The sequence below is a fragment of the Mizuhopecten yessoensis genome, unplaced genomic scaffold (assembly GCF_002113885.1).
Source record: "Mizuhopecten yessoensis strain PY_sf001 unplaced genomic scaffold, ASM211388v2 scaffold9685, whole genome shotgun sequence".
NCBI lineage: Eukaryota > Metazoa > Mollusca > Bivalvia > Pectinida > Pectinidae > Mizuhopecten > Mizuhopecten yessoensis.
Genome location: NW_018408171.1, coordinates 1027127 through 1043050, shown reverse-complemented (window position 1 = coordinate 1043050; position 15924 = coordinate 1027127). Strand labels below are relative to the sequence as shown.

Genomic DNA, 15924 nt, shown 5'->3' with positions numbered 1-15924 from the left:
AATGACAATCTGACAAGTGTAACAATGACAGTCTGACATTTGTAACAATGACCTTCAGACATATGTAACAATGACCTTCAGACATATGTAACAATGACCTTCAGACAAACGTAACAATGACATTCTGACATACATCAAAATGACCTTCAGACATATGTAACAATGACCTTCAGTCATTTGTTACAATGACCTTCAAACAACTGTAACAATGACCTTCAGACATACGTAACAATGACCTTCAGACATTTGTTACAATGACAGTCGGACATGTGTAACAATACCCTTCAGACATATGTAACAATGACCTTCAGACATACGTAACAATGACCTTCAGACATGTGTAACAATGACAGTCTGACATGTGTAACAATGACCTTCAGACATATGTAACAATGACCTTCAGACATGTGTAGCAATGACAGTCTGACATGTGTAACAATACCCTTCAGACATATGTAACAATGACCTTCAGACATATGTAACAATGACCTTCAGAAATATGTAACTATGACCTTTATATTATGACATTGACTTCTGTATCATCAAGACTTGACCAGACCCCCCAATATTTTTAAGATTCATCCAATTTAAACTGACCAATCAGATATTATCAGTAGTGATGTCACAATAGCCTGGTGTTATACAATTGTTGGTGGGAGATGGACTAAATAATACAGTCTATGTCAAAAGAACATGTGAGAAATGTAATAATCTTGGTTTGTTGATGAAAACAGTTCAGTTTCATCCTGTTGTTACTTGAGTGACGCAGTAAAATAGGGAAAAAAGGACACAGACAAGAGCTAAAATTGTGGTGTGCCCAAGAGCCCAGTATCAGGAATTGTATGTGCTTCTTTATTCCATGTATTTAATTTCATAAGTTCTTTATATTTCCTGAAATACTGGTAGGTTTATGTAAATCAACGATGTTTATGTAGAAATACCACAAGCTAGTGACAGATATCAGGCGGTAAGTGACCTTAAGGATGATAATATATGGTGACATTGTTCCAGCACTACAGATTATCATATGTAATAATGATGTAAATAGCAATACATCCCAGACCATCAGAATATAACAAGTACCATTAGTCTTACCCAATAAACACTGCCTCATAGGTATACCTCACTAAATCATAAAGAATGATCAGCACAATATACTGTAGATTATTTATTTCACAAATAAGTACAATGTACAATTTTATAATTCATTTGACAACATGTTAAAATGACTGTGTTTTATATAAAACAAATAAATTAACTATTCACAGTAAAACCATTAGAATTCATACTAGATATGTAAAATACTTAAAAACAGTTTATAAACCATAGATAGCACACTGTCAAATATTGACACAAGTTTTATCTGTGTTTTCTATTAGAAGAGAGACTTTTTGTAAAAATCTCCAAAAAATCTTGGTAATGTGATAAAAAGACATAGAATTAGTTTCCATTTCAGATTTCGTAACTTGTCCTGATATTACTGGTATACAGTGACATTTCTAAACATTGGATTTGAGCCAATGTAAATCTTCACATCTGGCCCATGATAATGTAAGAATTTTAATTATCCTTGACATAAACAGAGATTTTATCTCAATGCCCATTTAAGGACCCTTACAGGGTCCTGTAAGACTCAACCAGACTATGTGAGCGAATCTGAAACACACTACCAACTGATAATGTAGGATCAATTATATCAAATTTGGCTCAGGTGAGCTAAAATAATATAAGAAACAAACTACTACAATATGTATCAATATGCATGTAACAGTCTGAGTTATTTCCCTTCAGTTTACAAGCGTAGAGGTTCTGGTTTCTATAACACTGATAAGGTGCATATGATAGATCCATATTGTAAAAAATTGTTTAACATCAATATTTTCATCGTCAAGTAACTCGCCACATTGCATCCTCTTTTCTGTTAGGTACATGCATCTTCTAATGGAACTGTGAAAACAAATGTCCAGAAAAATAACACCACCAACTAATGACAGATTTGACAAGTGACTGTTGTGGTTTCTAGGACTTGTTGACATCCCAAAGGCCAGCTGTTGGACTGTCAGTAGGGGTAGAATCAGTGTTTAGGAGGGGTGGGAGTTGTGCGTTTCTTGCTCTTGGACTTGTTGATACCCCCAGGGACTATCTGCTGTGGCTGTTGTGGTTTCAGCTGTATTGGGTGGAGCTGGAGTGGCTGCTGTTTGTTAAACGTCAGCTGTGTCGCCTGTAGCTGCATCAACTGCTGCGGCTGAAGTGTGCCCCCTGGTGCCTGGCCTGGCTTCAACTGCGACAGCGTTGCCACCTGGTGGCCGGCCAGGCTCTGGGCCGACAACACTCCTGGAAATGAAACATTATATGGTGAGGTGAATATTACACGAAGATACCTGTTACAACATATTAAACACCATTATGCCAGGCACATCCTGTCAACCTCGTCATTGCTAGGGTTAGGGTTGATACCACGTAAATCTTTGAATTAATTTCTTTGTCAATGTGACAGTGCGACAGCATTTCTAATGCTCTTAACTTGTATATATAGACTGTCTGTATGATAATGGAGCCATAGTTGGTAGTATGGCATTACATTTTGATATTAATTTTGATTACTTTTAGCTTGGCAGTTCATTTTATGTATTTAATATGGACATCTTGTTTTTTGTGTTTTTTTATGTGCCCAGAAAACACTGACTGGAAAGCTGGACAACTGGGTTAGTAGTGGTTTATATTAAAGACACTTGACTATACATATATATCATTTTGTTCCCTATAGCCAACTGAAATTCATTTTAAAATTCATGTAACACTAAACAAGTTTTGATGCAACAACGTACCTGTTGTTGGTATTGAGACGGCCACTTTAGTGCCACCGAGCTGTTGTCCTGCTGGCTGAGACGCCAGATTTGATGTTCCCGTTTTCAGAGGAGCTCTCTGCTGTTGAAGTCCCAAAAGCTGTATCCCACCATGTTGTCCTTGAATCTGAAAAAAATTGTAACATTTTAGAAAACATTTTTTTCTTTTTTTCTTTCATTTCATTGACTTATGACTGTTGATCAACCAAACAGCTATTGTCAAGGTGTCAAACTGTGCTCAGTGTACCAAACTGTGCTCAGTGTACCAAACTGTGCTCAGTGTACCAAACAGTGCTCAGTGTACCAAACTCTGATCAGTGTACCAAACTCTGATCAGTATACCAAACTCTGATCAGTATACCAAACTGTGCTCATTGTACCAAACTCTGATCAGTGTACCAAACTGTGCTCATTGTACCGAACTCTGATCAGTGTACCAAACTGTGCTCATTGTACCAAACTCTGCTCAGTGTATCAAACTCTGCTCATTGTACCAAACTCTGATCAGTGTACCAAACTGTGCTCAGTGTACCAAACTGTGCTCTGCATACCGAACACTGCTCAGTATACCAAACTCTGCTCAGTATACAAAACTGTGCTCGGTGTACCAAACTGTGCTCAGTGTACCAAACTGTGCTCAGTGTACCAAACTGTGATCAGTGTACCAAACTGTGCTCAGTGCAACAAACTCTGATCAGTGAACCAAACTCTGCTCAGTGTGCCAAACTCTGCGCAGTGTACCAAACTGTGCTCAGTGTACGAAACACTGCTCAGGGTACCAAACTCTGATCAGTGTAACAAACTCTGCTCAGTGTACCAAACACTGCTCAGTGTACCAAACTGTGCTCAGTGTACCAAACTGTGCTCATTGTACCAAACTCTGATCAGTTTATCAAACTGTGCACATTGTACCAAATTCTGCTCAGTGTATCAAACTCTGCTCACTGTACCAAACTCTGCTTAGTGTACCAAACTGTGCTCAGTGTAACAAACTCTGATCAGTGTACCAAACACTGCTCATTATACCAAACTCTGCTCAGTGTAACGAACTCTGATCAGTGTACCAAACTGTGCTCAGTGTAACAAACTCTGATCAGTGTAACAAACTGTGCTCAGTGTACCAAACTGTGCTCATTGTACCAAACTCTGATCAGTGTACCAAACTGTGCTCATTGTACCAAACTCTGATCAGTTTATCAAACTGTGCACATTGTACCAAATTCTGCTCAGTGTATCAAACTCTGCTCACTGTACCAAACTCTGATTAGTGTACCAAACTGTGCTCAGTGTACCAAGCTGTGCTCAGTGTACCAAACTTTGCTCAGTGTAACAAACTCTGCTCAGTGTAACAAACTTTGATCAGTGTACTAACAAATTCTGATCAGTGTAACGAACTCTGATCAGTGTAACAAACTGTGCTCAGTCTCACAAACTGTACTCAGTGTACCAAACTGTGCTTAGTGTAACAAACTGTGCTCAGTCTAACAAACTGTGCTCAGTGTCACAAACTCTGATTAGTGTAACAAACTCTGATCATTGCACCAAACTCTGCTCAGTGTAACAAACTTTGATCAGTGTACCAAACGCTGCTCAGTGTACCAAACACTTCTCAGTATACCAAACTGTGCTCGGTGTACCAAACTGTGCTCAGTGTTCCAAACTGTGCTCAGTGTACCCAACAGTGCTCAGTGTACCAAACTTTGATCAGTGTACCAAACTCTGATCAGTGTACCACACTCTGCTCAGTGTAACAAACTTTGCTCAGTGTACCAAACTGTGCGCAGTGTAACAAACTCTTTTCAGTGTACCAAACTGTGCTCAGTGAACCAAACTGTGCTCAGTGTACGAAACTCTGCTCAGGGTACCAAACTCTGATCAGTGTACCACACTCTGCTCAGTGTAACAAACTCTTTTCAGTGTACCAAACTGTGCTCAGCATACAAAACACTGCTCGGTGTACCAAACTGTGCTCAGTGAACCAAACTGTGCTCAGTGTACCACACTGTGCTCAGTGTACCAATCTGTGCTCATTGTACCAAACTCTGCTCAATGTATCAAACTCTGCTCATTGCACCAAACTCTGATTAGTGTACCAAACAGTGCTCAGTGTACCAAACTTTGATCAGTGTACCAATTGTACCAAACTCTGATCAGTGTACCACACTCTGCTCAGTGTAACAAACTTTGATCAGTGTACTAACAAATTCTGATCAGTGTAACGAACTCTGATCAGTGTAACAAACTGTGCTCAATGTAACAAATTCTGATCAATGTAACAAACTCTGATCAGTGAAACAAACTCTGATTAGTGTACCAAACTGTGCTCAGCATACCAAACACTGCTCGGTGTACCAAACTGTGCTCAGTGAACCAAACTGTGCTCAATGTAACAAATTCTGATCAATGTAACAAACTCTGATCAGTGGACCAAACTCTGCTCAGTGTAACGAACTCTGATCAGTGTAACAAACTGTGCTCAATGTAACAAATTCTGATCAATGTAACAAACTCTGATCAGTGTGACGAACTCTGATCAGTGTACCAAAATTTGCTAAGTGTAACAAACTGTGATTAGTGTACCAAACTGTGCTCAGGGTACCAAACTCTGAGCAGTGTACCAAACACTGCTCAGTGTATCAAACTCTGCTAATTGTACCAAACTCTGATCAGAGTACCCAACTGTGCTCATTGTAACAAACTCTGATCATTGTACCAAACACTGCTCAGTGTAACAAACACCAGTGTACCAAACTGTGCTCAGTGGACCAAACTGTGTTCAGTGTAACAAACTCTGATCAATGTACCAAACTCTGCTCAGTGGATCAAACTCTGCTCATTGTACCAATCTCTGATCAGTGTACCAAACTGTGCTCAGGGTACCAAACACTGCTCAGTGTTCTAAACGCTCATTGTACCAAACTCTGATCAGAGTACCCAACTGTGCTCATTGTAACAAACTCTGATCATTGTACCAAACACTGCTCAGTGTAACAAACACCAGTGTACCAAACTGTGCTCAGCATACAAAACACTGCTCGGTGTACCAAACTGTGCTCAGTCTAACAAACTGTGCTCAGTGTACCAAATTCTGATCAGTGTACCAAACTGAGCTCAGTGTAACAAACTGTGCTAAGTGTAACAAATGCTGATCAGTGTAACAAACTCTGATCGGTGTAACAAACTGTGCTCAGTCTCACAAACTGTACTCAGTGTACCAAACTGTGCTTAGTGTAACAAACTGTGCTCAGTCTCACAAACTGTACTCAGTGTACCAAACTGTGCTCAGGGTACCAAACTCTGATCAGTGTACCAAACTTTGCTCAGTGTACCAAACTCTGCTAAGTGAAACAAACTCTGCTCATTGTACCAATCTCTGATCAGTGTACCAAACTTTGCTCAGTGTAACAAACTCTGATCAATGTACCAAACTCTGCTCAGTGTATTAAACTCTGCTCATTGTACCAAACTCCGATTAGTGTACTTAACTGTGCTCAGTGTACCAAACAATGCTCAGTGTAACAAACTGTGATCAGTGTACCAAACTTTGCTCAGTGTACCAAACTGTGCGCAGTGTACCAAACTGTGCTCAGCATACCAAACACTGCTCAGTGTAACAAACACCAGTGTACCAAACTGTGCTCAGTGGACCAAACACTGCTCAATGTAACAAACTGTGCTCAGTGTAAAAAACTCTGATCAGTGTACCAAATTTTGCTAAGTGTAACAAACTATGATCAGTGTACCAAACTCTGCTCATTGTACCAATCTCTGATCAGTGTACCAAACTCTTATCAGTGTACAAAACACTGCTCAGTGTACCAAACTCTGCTCATTGTACCAAATTCTGCTCAGTGTATCAAGCTCTGCTCACTGTACCAAACTCTGATTAGTGTCCCAAACTGTGCTCATTGTACCAACCTCTGATCAGTTTATCAAACTGTGCACATTGTACCAAATTCTGCTCAGTGTATCAAACTATGCTCACTGTACCAAACTCTGATTAGTGTCCCAAACTGTGCTCAGTGTACCCAACAGTGCTCAGTGTACCAAACTTTGATCAGTGTACCAAACTCTGATCAGTGTAACAAACTGTGCTCAGTCTCACAAACTGTACTCAGTGTACCAAACTGTGCTCATTGTACCAATCTCTGATCAGTGTACCAAACTTTGCTCAGTGTAACAAACTCTGATCGGTGTAACAAACTGTGCTCAGTCTCACAAACTGTACTCAGTTTACCAAACTGTGCTCAGTGTACGAAACTCTGCTCAGGGTACCAAACTCTGAGCAGTGTACCAAACACTGCTCAGGCTCAGTGTACCAAACTGTGCTTAGTGTACCAAACTGTGCTCAGGGTACCAAACACTGCTCAGTGTAACAAACACCAGTGTACCAAACTGTGCTCAGTCTAACAAACTGTGCTCATTGTACCAATCTCTGATCAGTGTACCAAACTCGGCTCAGTGTAACAAACTGTGCTCAATGTAACAAATTCTGATCAATGTAACAAACTCTGATCAGTGTGCCAAACTCTGCTCAGAGTTTGTAACACTGAGCTCAGTTTGGTACACTGATCAGAATTTGGTACACTGAGCACAGTTAAGTACACTAATCAGAATTTGGTACAATGAGCAGAGTTTGGTACACTGATCACAGTTTGTTACATTGAGCACAATGTGGTACACTGATAAGAGGTTGTTACACTGAGCAGAGTTTGGCATACTAAGCAGAGTTTGGTTCACTGATCAGTGTTTGTTACACTGAACACAGTTTGGTACACTGAGCAGGGTTTGGTACACTGATCAGAGTACCAAACTGTGCTCATTGTACCAATCTCTGATCAGTGTACCAAACTCGGCTCAGTGTAACAAACTGTGCTCAGTCTAACAAACTGTGCTCAGTGTACCAAGCTGTGCTTAGTGTACCAAACTGTGCTCAGTGGACCAAACACTGCTCAGTGTTCTAAACGCTCATTGTACCAAACTCTGATCAGAGTACCCAACTGTGCTCATTGTAACAAACTCTGATCAGTTTATCAAACTGTGCACATTGTACCAAATTCTGATCAGTGTATCAAACTCTGCTCATTGCACCAAACTCTGATTAGTGTACCAAGCTGTGCTCAGTGTACCAAACAGTGCTCAGTGTAACAAACTGTGCTAAGTGTAACAAATTCTGATCAGTGTAACAAACTCTGATCAGTGTAACAAACTCTGATCAGTGTACCAAACTGTGCTCAGTGTAACAAACTGTGCTCAGTCTAACAAACTGTGCTCAGTGTACCAAACTGTGCCTCTGATTAGTGTACCAAACTGTGCTCAGTGTACCAAACAGTGCGCAGTGTAACAAACTGTGCTCAGTGTAACAAACTCTGATCCGTGTAACAAACTCTGATCAGTGTACCAAACTCTGCTCAGTGTAACAAGCTCTGATCATTGTACCAAACTCTGCTCAGTGTATCAAACTCTGCTGATTGTACCAAACTCTGATTAGTGTACTAAACTGTGCTCAGTGTACCAAACTGTGCTCAGTGTAACAAACTCTGATCCGTGTAACAAACTCTGATCAGTGTACCAAACTGTGCTCAGTGTAACAAACTCTGATTAGTGTAACAGACTCTGATCAGTGTACCAAACTGTGCTCAGTGTAACAAACTCTGTGTACCAAACACTGCTCAGTGTACCAAACTCTGCTCAGTGTAACAAACTGTGCTCAGTCTAACAAACACTGCTCAGTGTACCAAACTCTGCTCAGTGTACCAAACTGTGCTCAGTGTAACAAACTCTGATTAGTGTAACAGACTCTGATCAGTGTACCAAACTGTGCTCAGTGTAACAAACTGTGCTCAGTCTCACAAACTGTACTCAGTGTACCAAACTGTGCTCAGTGTAACAAACTCTGATTAGTGTAACAGACTCTGATCAGTGTACCAAACTGTGCTCAGTGTAACAAATTCTGATCAGTGTAACAAACTCTTATCAGTGTACCAAACTGTGCTCAATGTAACAAACTGTGCTCAGTGTAACAAACTCTGATCCGTGTAACAAACTCTGATCAGTGTACCAAACTGTGCTCATTGTACCAAACTCTGATCAGTGTACCAAACTGTGCTCATTGTACCAAACTCTGATCAGTGTACCAAACTGTGCTCACTGTAACAAACTGTGCTCAGTCTAACAAACTGTGCTCAGTGTACCAAACTGTGCCTCTGATTAGTGTACCAAACTGTGCTCAGTGTACCAAACTCTGATCAGTGAAACAAACTCTGATCAGTGTACCAAACTGTGCCCAGTGTACCAAACAGTGCTCAGTGTAACAAACTGTGATCAGTGTACAAAACTTTGCTAAGTGTAACAAACTCTGATCAGGGTACCAAACTCTTATCAGTGTACCAAACACTGCTCAGTGTACCAAACACTGCTCAGTGTAACAAACACCAGTGTACCAAACTGTGCTCAGTGTACCAAACAGTGCGCAGTGTAACAAACTGTGCTCAGTGTAACAAACTCTGATCAGTGTACCAAACTCTGCTCAGTGTAACAAACTGTGCTCAGTCTAACAAACACTGCTCAGTGTACCAAACTCTGCTCAGTGTACCAAACACTGCTCAGTGTAACAAACACCAGTGTACCAAACTGTGCTCAGTGTACCAAACTGTGCTCATTGTACCAAACTCTGATCAGTGTACCAAACTGTGCTCATTGTACCAAACTGTGGTCTGTACCAAACTGTGCTCAGTGTAACAAACTGTGCTCAGTGTAAGAAACTCTGATGAGTGTAACAAACTCTGATCAGTGTACCAAACTGTGCTCAGTGTAACAAACTGTGCTCAGTCTCACAAACTGTACTCAGTGTACCAAACTGTGCTCAGTGTAACAAACTCTGATCCGTGTAACAAACTCTGATCAGTGTACCAAACTTTGCTAAGTGTAACAAACTGTGATTAGTGTACCAAACTTTGCTAAGTGTAACAAACTGTGATTAGTGTACCAAACTTTGCTAAGTGTAACAAACTGTGATTAGTGTACCAAACTTTGCTAAGTGTAACAAACTGTGATTAGTGTACCAAACTTTGCTAAGTGTAACAAACTGTGATTAGTGTACCAAACTTTGCTAAGTGTAACAAACTGTGATTAGTGTACCAAACTTTGCTAAGTGTAACAAACTGTGATTAGTGTACCAAACTTTGCTAAGTGTAACAAACTGTGATTAGTGTACCAAACTGTGCTCAGTGTACCAAACAATGCTCAGTGTAACAAACTGTGCTAAGTGTAACAAATGCTGATCAGTGTAACAAACTCTGATCAGTGTACCAAACTGTGCCCAGTGTACCAAACAGTGCTCAGTGTAACAAACTGTGCTAAGTGTAACAAATGCTGATCAGTGTAACAAACTCTGATCAGTGTACCAAACTTTGCTCAATGTAACAAACTGTGCTCAGTGTACCAAACTGTGCTCAGTGTACCAAACACTGCTCAGTGTACCAAACTGTGCTCAGTGTAACAAACTCTGATCAATGTACAAAACTGTGCTCAGTGTACCAAACAGTGCTCAGTGTAACAAACTGTGCTCAGTGTAACAAATTCTGATCAGTGTAACAAACTCTGATCAGTGTACCAAACTGTGCTCAGTGTACCAAACAGTGCTCAGTGTAACAAACTGAGCTCAGTCTAACAAACTGTGCTCAGTGTACCAAACTGTGCTCAGTGGACCAAACACTGCTCAGTGTACCAAACTGTGCTCAGTGTAACAAACTCTGATCAGTGTCCCAAACTTTGCTAAGTGTAACAAACTCTGATCACTGTACCAAACTCTTATCAGTGTACCAAACACTGCTCAGTGTATCAAACTGTGCTCAGTGTACCAAACTGTGCTCATTGTACCAAACTGTGGTCAGTGTAACAAACTCTGATCAGTGTAACAAACTCTTATCAGTGTACCAAACTGTGCTCAATGTAACAAACTGTGCTCAGTGTAACAAACTCTGATCAGTGTACCAAACACTGCTCAGTGTACCAAACTGTGCTCAGTGTACCAAACTCTGATCAGTGTAACAAACTCTGATCAGTGTACCAAACTTTGCTAAGTGTAACAAACTCTGATCAGTGTACCAAACTCTTATCAGTGTACCAAACACTGCTCAGTGTACCAAACTGTGCTCAGTGTACCAAACTGTGCTCAGTGTAACAAACACTGCTCAGTATACCAAACTGTGCTCGGTGTACCAAACTCTTATCAGTGGACCAAACACTGCTCAGTGTACCAAACTGTGCTCAACGTAACAAACTGTGCTCAGTGTAACAAACTCTGATCAGTGTACCAAACACCGCTCAGTGTACCAAACTGTTCTCAGTGTAACAACCTCTGATCAGTGTACCAAACTGTGCTCAGTGTACCAAACAGTGCTCAGTGTAACAAACTGTGCTCAGTCTAACAAACTGTGCTCATTGTACCAAACTGTGCTCAGTGTAACAAACTGTGATCAGTGTACCAAACTTTGCTAAGTGTAACAAACTCTGATCAGTGTACCAAACTTTGCTAAGAGTAAAAAACTCTGATCAGTGTACCAAATTCTTATCAGTGTACCAAACACTGCTGAGTGTACGAAACTGTGCTCAGTGTAACAACCTGTGCTCAGTCTATCAAACTGTGCTCAGTGTACCTGTGCTCAGTGTACCAAACAGTGCTGAGTGTAACAAACTGTGCTCAGTCTATAAAACTGTGCTCAGTGTACCAATCTGTGCTCAGTGTAACAAACTTTGCTCAGTCTATCAAACTGTGCTCAGTGTACCTGTGCTCAGTGTACCAAACAGGGCTCAGTGTAACAAACTGTGCTAAGTGTAACAAATTCTGATCAGTGTAACAAACTCTGATCAGTATACCAAACTCTTATCAGTGTACCAATCTGTGCTCAGTGTAACAAACTTTGCTCAGTCTATCAAACTGTGCTCGGTGTACCAAACTCTTATCAGTGTACCAATCTGTGCTCAGTGTAACAAACTTTGCTCAGTCTATCAAACTGTGCTCAGTGTCCCAATCTCTGCTCAGTGTACCAAACTGTTCTCAGTGTAACAACCTCTGATCAGTGTACCAAACATTGCTCAGTGTACCAAACTGTTCTCAGTGTAACAACCTCTGATCAGTGTACCAAACTGAGCTCAGTGTACAAAACAGCGCTCCGTGTAACAAACTGTGCTCAGTATATCAAACTGTGCTCAGTGTACCTGTGCTCAGTGTACCAAACAGTGCTGAGTGTAACAAACTGTGCTCAGAATAAAAAACTGTGCTCAGTGTAACAACCTGTGCTCAGTCTATCAAACTGGGCTCAGTGTACCAAACTGTGCTGAGTGTACCAAACTCTGATCAGAGTTTGTTACATTGAGCACAGATTGGTACACTGATAAGAGTTTGTTACACTGATCAGAATTTGTTACACTTAGCACAGTTTGTTACACTGAGCACTGTCTGGTACACCGAGCACAGTTTGGTACACTGATAAGAGGTTGGTACACTGATCAGAGTTTGGTACACCGTGCACAGTTTGGTATACTGAGCAGTGTTTGGTACACTGATCAGAGCTTGTTACACTGATCAGAGTTTGGTACACTGAGCAGAGTTTGCTACACTGAGCACAGTTTGATATACTGAGCACAGTTTGTTACACTGAGCCCTGTTTGGTACACTGAGCACAGGTACACTGAGCACAGTTTGATAGACTGAGCAAAGTTTGTTACACTGAGCACAGATTGGTACACTGAGCACAGTTTAGTACACTGAGCAGTGTTTGGTACACTGAGCAGTGTTTGGGACACTGATAAGAGTTTGGTACACCGAGCACAGTTTGGTGTTTGTTAAACTGAGCACAGTTTGTTACATTGAGCACAGATTGGTACACTGATAAGAGTTTGTTACACTTAGCAAAGGTTGGTACACTGATCACAGTTTGTTACACTTAGCAAAGTGTGGTACACTGATCAGAGTTTGGTACACCGTGCACAGTTTGGTATACTGAGCAGTGTTTGGTACACTGAGCAGTGTTTGGTACACTGAGCAGAGTTTGGTATAATGATCAGAGTTTGTTACACTGGTACACTGATAAGAGTTTGTTACACTGAGCACTGGTTGGTACACTGAGCACAGTTTGGTACAGTCTACCAAACTGTTCTCAGTGTAACAACCTCTGATCAGTGTACCAAACTCTTATCCCAAACTGTGCTCAGTGTAACACACTCTGATCAGTGTACCAAACTTTGCTCAGTGTAACAAACTCTGCTCAGTCTAACATACTGTGCTCAGTGTACCAAACAGTGCTGAGTGTAACAAACTGTGCTCAGTATATCAAACTGTGCTCAGTGTACCGAACTGTGCTCAGTGTAACAAAATGTGCTCAGTCTATCAAACTGGGCTCAGTGTACCAAACTGTGCTCAATGTAACAAACTCTGATCAGAGTTTGGTCCACTGAGCAGAGTTTGGTACACTGATAAGAGGTTGGTACACTGATCAGAGTTTGGTACACCTAGCACAGTTTGGTATACTGAGCAGTGTTTGGTACACTGAGCAGAGTTTGGTACACTGAGCAGCGTTTGGTACACTGAGCACAGTTTAGTACACTGAGCAGTGTTTGGTACTACACTGAGCAGTGTTTGGTACGCTGATCAGAGTTTGTTACACTAATCAGAGTTTGTGACACTGAGCACAGTTTGGTACGCTGATCAGAGTTTGTTACACTAATCAGAGTTTGTGACACTGAGCACAGTTTGGTACAGTCTACCAAACTGTTCTCAGTGTAACAAACTCTGATTAGTGTAACAAACTCTGATCAGTGTACCAAACACTGCTGAGTGTACTAAACTGTGCTCAGTGTAACAAACTGTGCTCAGTCTATCAAACTGTGCTCAGTGTACCAAACTCTGCTCAGTGTACCAAACACTGCTCAGTGTACCAAACTCTGCTCAGTGTACCAAACACTGCTCAGTGTACCAAACTGTGCTCAGTGTACCAAACTGTGCTCAGTGTAACAAACTGTGCTCAGTCTATCAGACTGTGCTCAGTGTACCAAACTCTGCTCAGTGTAACAAACTCTGATCAGTGTAACAAACTCTGATCAGTGTACCAAACTCTGCTCAGTGTAACAAACTCTGATCAGTGTAACAAACTCTGATCAGTGTACCAAACTGTTCAGTGTACCAAACACTGTTTAGTGTACCACCAAACACTGCTCAGTGTACCAAACTGTGCTCATTGTACCAAACTGTGCTCAGTGTAACAAACTCTGATCAGTGTACCAAACTGTTCAGTGTACCAAACACTGTTTAGTGTACCAAACACTGCTCAGTGTACCAAACACTGCTCAGTGTACCAAACTCTGCTCAGTGTACCAAACTCTGCTCAGTGTACGACACTCTGCTCAGTGTACCAAACTCTGCTCAGTGTGCCAAATTGAGGAACCAAACTCAAGTCATGCTATAGTTCTACCATTGCAATATTTGCTTCCAATTATAAAATTAGAAATAAGTTCCTATAAACCTTGTAAATACCAGTATGTTCCTAAATATAATGGTATTTTCAACTTCTTTATTGATTGAGCATTGTTTTATACAGCTTTTCTTAACAGCTTTGCAGTTGCTGGTTGTGTTAGACCTACCTGTAGGAGGGGAAGTGTGGTTGGTGCCCTAATATTGCTCCCTGCCTGCTGTTTGATCCCAGACATGAAGGGACCCAGACCAATGGAACCCAGAGGGAGTGACAGCATGCCAGCAGGGGGCAGCACTGATGCTGGGTTATTAGCGATTCCTACAACAAACACATTTACTCATTCTATAAAAGCAAATACAGCTAAAATTTTAGGACTACCTGTATTTCACTCAGAAAACTTTCTTTGCTTTCCAAAACATTTCAAACCAAACCAGTGGAGTAATGCAAGGTATCAATGGAGAAGGATTTTATATTTGTTGTAAGTATAAAAGATCAGTACCTTAAACATACTTTTTTGACTTCTATGGAATGGTCATAGGAAATGTAAAAAACTTGTAATCAATCTTTTTCAAAAACTGTTTAATTATATATGCAGGACAGTGATGAAGAGTTGCACTGGGGAGATAAAAGTAGACTTTGGTATATGAGCACATACCTGATGTCCGACCACCACTAGATGCTACTGTTGTTGTGTTTGTAGTGGAGCCATGGTGAGTCACTGAAGATATGGCGGTTACCATGGTAACCATGGTTGGAACACTAGCACCTGATGAGGATGTCTGATAAAGCACAAGTGTACATCAGGTTATCAAAATTATCATAATTTCATCATAATTAAAATTGTACTTAATCTGTTCACCGATCAAATCAAAATCTTTGTTTTCCTATTGACGTTCCATATCATTCCTCGGATTTCTCCACCACTCACACATCCTATGTCACACATACATATCTAATGCTGTTTTATACTGATGGTTAATTGTAATTTGATTCTTAGACTTGTCAATGTAATCCATTCCCCATAAATAGCAACTGAATGTAACAATAATGTTAGAATATGACAGATGTCCCCATGATGGATAATTAGTGAAAATGGGAATACATTTACCTAGTTATCCACTTTTCAGAACCAAGAGAACTGTTCACTAAATATCTGCTATAACAGCCCTATACACTGTTTATAAAGCAGATACAGGTATGTCCTTGCTCTATCTGACTTACCTGGGCAAGGGATGCTGACGATACTATGGGAGATGATGTGCTTGTCGATGATGACACAATGCCGCTGGGCAGTGAGCTGACAAAGATACCAGTGTGGTTCTGGATCACACCAGCGTTTGTATTAATAAGGCTGAGTGGGACAGGGATGCTCCCTCCTCCCGGGACAGACAGCGATACCTGCATGTTCTGTAAACCCTGAAGGTTGGTAATATTCATGCCTTGTAAACCTGTTAGATTCTGGAGGAGGTTGGACGGCAGGCCGATGTTGGCTATATTAATGTTTGTGATTGGTTGTTGGTTTAGTGTTGCCTGACCGGTGTTGCCCTCTGTAGCTAAAATAAAAGCAAAGTAAATTTATTCATACATATTTTACTTCGACACAC

General features: G+C 40.8%; 1 protein-coding gene across 1 annotated transcript in view; it reads right to left on the bottom strand.

Annotated features, from left to right (window-relative positions):
• Positions 1 to 1209: 1209 nt before the first annotated feature.
• Positions 1210 to 15924, bottom strand: part of LOC110458663 (transcription factor SPT20 homolog) — a 36572-nt gene continuing 21857 nt past the window's right edge. Inside the window, exons 20-24 of the mRNA XM_021510480.1 lie at positions 15542 to 15873; positions 14976 to 15099; positions 14490 to 14638; positions 2829 to 2973; positions 1210 to 2334 (exon numbers count right to left, since the gene is read on the bottom strand). Of these exons, the coding sequence (XP_021366155.1) occupies positions 2075 to 2334; positions 2829 to 2973; positions 14490 to 14638; positions 14976 to 15099; positions 15542 to 15873 (1010 nt within the window). The 3' untranslated portion in view covers positions 1210 to 2074. The remainder of the gene's footprint in view (positions 2335 to 2828; positions 2974 to 14489; positions 14639 to 14975; positions 15100 to 15541; positions 15874 to 15924) is intronic.